Genomic DNA, 4,986 nt, shown 5'->3' with positions numbered 1-4,986 from the left:
TCTTTCGGGTTTCTGAAGTTTTTTTCCAGCGGTCTGGAGTGGCCTTTTTCCTTTGCGTGTGCTGTGTGGGCTGGTTGGAACTTGCTCTGCTGCACGGCATGAGTTTGATTTATCTCCTCAGTGTATATAGATAGAATTTTATATAAAAATAATAGACGGACCTTGTTAGCCTAGTGGTTCATAATGTGCCTTACGAATCTTTTGATGCAGGGTTTGATCCCTAGTTGGAGCTGGTATAGCAGTTTTTTTGGCCAGGAAGGTAAGGCCAAGTATGCCAACATGGCAAACATATTTCAAATAATGCAAGAAAAGTTTTTATGACATAATTTTTTTGTCATAGGCTCAGCTAACGTGGCAAGGATATTTTAAATACTAAAATAAAAGGTTTTGTCACATAAAAGCAGTGTCATAGGTTTATGACATTGCAGATTAACCGCTATGACATAGCAGGTATTGTCATAAGAGCATGGCGGACGAGCATCATGACATTGTTGTGACAATATTTTTTTTTTTGCATCATTAAGTCGAAAGACTGGAAGGTTAATGTCATAAACTAGCTGATTTAATGATGTTCTCGCTTTTGTTATGGTGAAAATGTCAAAAAATGACAGGGTTGTTGTATCCTAAGATTTAGCTTGAGGGGGAGAGAGACAACGAAGAACAAGTAATCACAACAACAACAAGCACGTGGGACACAAAGATTTATCCCGAGGTTCGGCCACCCCACCAAGGAGTACCTACGTCCTCGTTGTCGAGGTGACCACTAATGTCGGAGTCTCTTCTACCTCCTTGCCTCCCCAAGCAACCACAAAGGTCAACTTGAGTTCTTTTCTAGAAAATCAAGGGTAATACAAACTTCCCAGGGTTCTCCCACGGTCCGGGAGCTCCCGTATGAAGCTTAGCCAGCTAGGGGCAAAGCCCTAAGAGTAACAAACACAAATCCAACCGGCTTGACGAAGAAATCAAGTGCTCAAACTTGCTTCGATGTTTTCCACACCAAATCCCTTCTCTCAACTCAAACTCTTGCAAGATTTGAAGCTAGGAGCAAAGAGGAGGAGAGGAGAAGGCCTTGAATGCAAGAGAGGTGTTTTGGCTGAAGGTAGGTCGTGAGTGAATGAGTGGATAATGGTTAGAAAGGAGGGGGTTGATATTTATACCCCAAGGGGAAAAGTAACCGTTCAGAGTGGCGTCGGAAGTACCGAACCGATGCCGAGGGCTTTAGTACGGCCTACAGTACGGACAAGTGCTGAGGCTGCGCAAACAAGGACTATCAGTACTACCGACACAGGGGCGCACGCTCAGCCGCCGGTACTACCGACGAGTGTTGGTACCACCAGCACAGGCAGGTTCTGCCAAACACGCCGGTACCACTGACGGTTACTGGTACCACCGGCAGAAAGGTATAAGAGGAAGAACTCTGCCAACCTCATCACTATCGACGCGTGTCGGTACCTCCGACAGAGGAAGATTACAAAACCCTTTCCCAAGTGCCCGTGTTGTGATAGAGTGTCTCTCAAATAGATTTTAATTTGATACTTGAGCACTCTATCTTCTTCAGACCATCTAGATTTGCATTCCTCTTTATAGTGCGGCACAACCTAAACACAAATTCAAACCAAATAGAGAATTGAAACCACTTGAGTTCGGAAGTCGCTTTAAACTTCGAATTGAGGGGTGCCTTTTCATAGAAACTTTCTTTTAAATCTTCCAAGGGACTAAGGCCTGCAATATCACTCGATAAACTCATTAGTCCCTAATTGGATGTCATTAATCCACCAAAACCCACAAAGGGGCAAATTCACTTACACAAGAAAAGAAAGATAAGAGAGATAAGTGACTATGGGAGAAAATCGCGTTAGCCATGCATGCATGATTAATGACTGTGGCGCACGATCGTTCATGCTGTATGCCGAGATCACAGAAACGGACCGAATGATTACGTTGGGCGTGTGGTTGGCATTTGCTCAAGCCTGATCACGCAGGCCCATGGGAAGTGGTATTTGAAGAGAAGTTTTTATGGCGCCGTCGAGGAGCGAGCGAAGCCGGGCAGAGCGAGGCGGGGCGACGCACGACTTGAGTCGGGTAGAGTCTTCTCTTAATATTTTTTTAGTTGTAGAGATTAATGAAAGATCAAGTGTTCAAAGATATGTAACATTTCATTTATTCATTATATATTTGTTTTTTATGTTTATAAGAAAAATAGAAAAGGTGAAAAGTAAAAATAGTAGTATAGAACGGCAAAAATAGCTCAAACGGACAAAACTAATAAACACAGAAAAGAAAAACGAACAAAACAAAAAATAGAGTCGAGAAACTAACGGAAAATAGAAAGAAAAATAAAAAGGCAGACGGGAGAAACCCCCCCAAAAAAAGATCGAAACCAAGAAGCTTATCATGGTTTAATATTATTATTAGGTAGGCTATGTAACGGTGGATTTGGAAAAACAGTTTATTTAGGTTTTGGGCACCACTGCACATAGGTTGGACTTCCCTCTCTACCCAATAATTGGACGCAAATATGCCACGACTGGTCACGCTTTGTGGGAGCGCGCAACCCGGCCGCGTCGTCTTCCTTGCGCCCTGCCTGCCCCACCCCCGCCTTCCTCACCCGCCGCCCCCACCGCTCTGCCCTGCCCTCCCCTAACTGCTCCGCCCCGCCGTCGCATGATTGAGTTTCTGCATTAATTAGTTTGAAACTAAAAATTGGAAGGCTCAAGGGGGTCGACTACGTTTTGCTAGTCAACGGCAACGTAGATACATCAGAGATCCAACTCAGCTCACGGATCTGGCCAGGCAAGACATGATTGCAGTGTCCCAAACTCCCAGTTGATTATGGTCATGCCTAGCTAATACCTCCCAATCTATTCCCATCTCTAGGTGCGCCGAGGTTCCACAATTCCTCCGAGCAAAAGCATCACCAATCACTAGCCTGCTACCACAGACAAACAAGCTAGAGTATCTAGGAGAGACAGGCAGGGGAGAAGCAATGGCGGACCTGGCGGAGATTGAGGAGGAGGCAACGCTGCGGCAGAGCACGCAGAACGACCTGGCGTTCATCACCGGTGAGTTCCAGATGATGCAGTCCTTCCTCAATGTCGCAGATGAGGAACGTGCCAGGGACAACGTGGTGAGGACCTGGGTGAGACAGGTTCGCGACCTCGCCTACAACGTGGAGGCTGCATCGAGTATGCGTCTCAGATTGGTATTGGCGCTGCCTCCTAGGCTTCATCAGGCCAGAGCTGCCGCTGGACAAGGCGGTCGCTGTCTCGCTGAGATAAAACTGCTCAAGGGCAGGGTTGAGGAGGTGAGCCTTCGGAACATGCGCTACAACCTCATCAGCGATTCAAGTTCCAAGCCCGTCACGCAGCAACAGTTGGTGCCTGGTGCTTCTGTCGGTGCGACAACATTTGACATGCTCGTCAAAGCAAAAGATACCACAAAGATGCAAAGGATTAGGAGATCTAACCAAGTTGTTGATCACCAAGCAAACCTTGGACTCGGAGTGATCTCAATCTGGGCGGCATGTGGTAATGCTGATACCACACCCGTCATCAGGGAGGCCTATGGCGAACCAGAATCTAAAGTGTGATTGATTGATAAAATAACTATCACTAATTAACTTCTTTTCAGTAATGTAGGTAGGCATATTTCTAGATTCGTCTGCTTTAAGGGATTCTGAATATCCCGAGCTACGAAAACTCATTTCCAAGTGTGGCGGACTTCCCAAAGTAATAGTCACTACTGGAAACAGTGGCTTCGGCAAAGCCCAAAAACACTCGGCAAATGATTTGCCGAGTGTAATACTCGGCAAACAGCACACGACATCTACAGTGACGGCAAACGTCTCTTTGCCGAGTGTTTTCTATCGGGCACTCGGCAAATACTTTGCCGAGAGCTGAAACCGACGCTCGGCGAAAAAAAGTAACGTGATGGCACGGAGACGGTGAAGGCGCTTTTGCCGAGTGTCCCGGACCTAACACTCGACAAACCTGCCTCCTTGTCCCGGCAAAACTAGCTGGTTTGCCGAGTGTCAAATACCGGGAACTCGGCAAACCTTCCTTCTTTGCCGAGTGTCAAATACCGGACACTCGGCAAAGACTGGCCCAGAATGTACAAATGTTGGCTTCTTTGCCGAGTGCCACAGCGCAAACACTCGGTAAAGAAGCCATTTTTGTCCCAGAATGCACAGATTTTTGCCACATGTCCGATTTGCCGAGTGTATTTTTCATGGCACTCGGCAGATAGCGCTTTTGCCGAGTGTAACACTCGGCAAAGCTGCCACATATAATTAGTTTATTTGGTTCGGTCATAGCCACGTACCATATTCAAATAAATATCACATCCATCACAGATAGTTCACAATAAGCATCACAGACAATTCATATAGATATATTGACAACACATAAATGCAAATAAACTTTAGAATCACTAGTAGGTTCATTCACAACCATAAATAGTCATAAGTAGTCACAAGTAGTCATAGGTAATCCACAAATGTAAATACAAATAAAATCACAAGTAATCACTTAGGCCACAGGTTCCACTGCGACCACGCTAGGTCATAAGGCTCATTCGATGCCGCTGATTGATTCTGCACAAAGGAGAAAAGATTGCATGTGTGAGACAAGATTGAACAACACGTATGGTATCTCTACTGCCTAACTAGTATAACCCTTGCAACTATCAGCAATATCTTCTCAGTTGCATTGTGCTCTAGTATGATTGCTTAAGTACTAGTTGGTAACAAACATATAGCATTAGTCACTAAGTTTCTAGTGTCTGGGCATCTTTGTAAGATTGATTCTATATAAACTAGAAATGGTGATTGTAAGGTTGTAAAGTGACTCACAGTGCCTGAAACGGTATTTGGAGCAGGTTGAGGAGGGACTAGCATCGGTGGCGGAGGTTGATCGATTGCAGCATAAATACCCCTCATATATTCAAACATCTGTAGCCACTCTGCCTCCATCCTCTGCCGCTCTGCCT

General features: G+C 45.4%; 1 protein-coding gene across 1 annotated transcript; it reads left to right on the top strand.

Moving 5' to 3' along the window:
• Window positions 1–2,986: 2,986 nt before the first annotated feature.
• LOC136479976 (uncharacterized) lies at window positions 2,987–3,589 on the top strand. The gene has a single exon (XM_066477665.1). It carries the CDS (start codon window positions 2,987–2,989, stop codon window positions 3,587–3,589), a length of 603 nt encoding a protein of 200 aa, XP_066333762.1.
• Window positions 3,590–4,986: the final 1,397 nt, after the last annotated feature.

Source organism: Miscanthus floridulus, chromosome 9, assembly GCF_019320115.1.
Source record: "Miscanthus floridulus cultivar M001 chromosome 9, ASM1932011v1, whole genome shotgun sequence".
In the NCBI taxonomy this organism is placed as follows: Eukaryota; Viridiplantae; Streptophyta; class Magnoliopsida; order Poales; family Poaceae; genus Miscanthus; species Miscanthus floridulus.
Note: the sequence above shows the minus strand (reverse complement) of the source record. Positions and strands in the feature narration are given on the sequence as shown.

Bases quoted from the DNA above. Each gene is read 5' to 3' on its own strand.
- LOC136479976 (XM_066477665.1), top strand. From the start codon at position 2,987: ATGGCGGACCTGGCGGAGATTGAGGAGGAGGCAACGCTGCGGCAGAGC.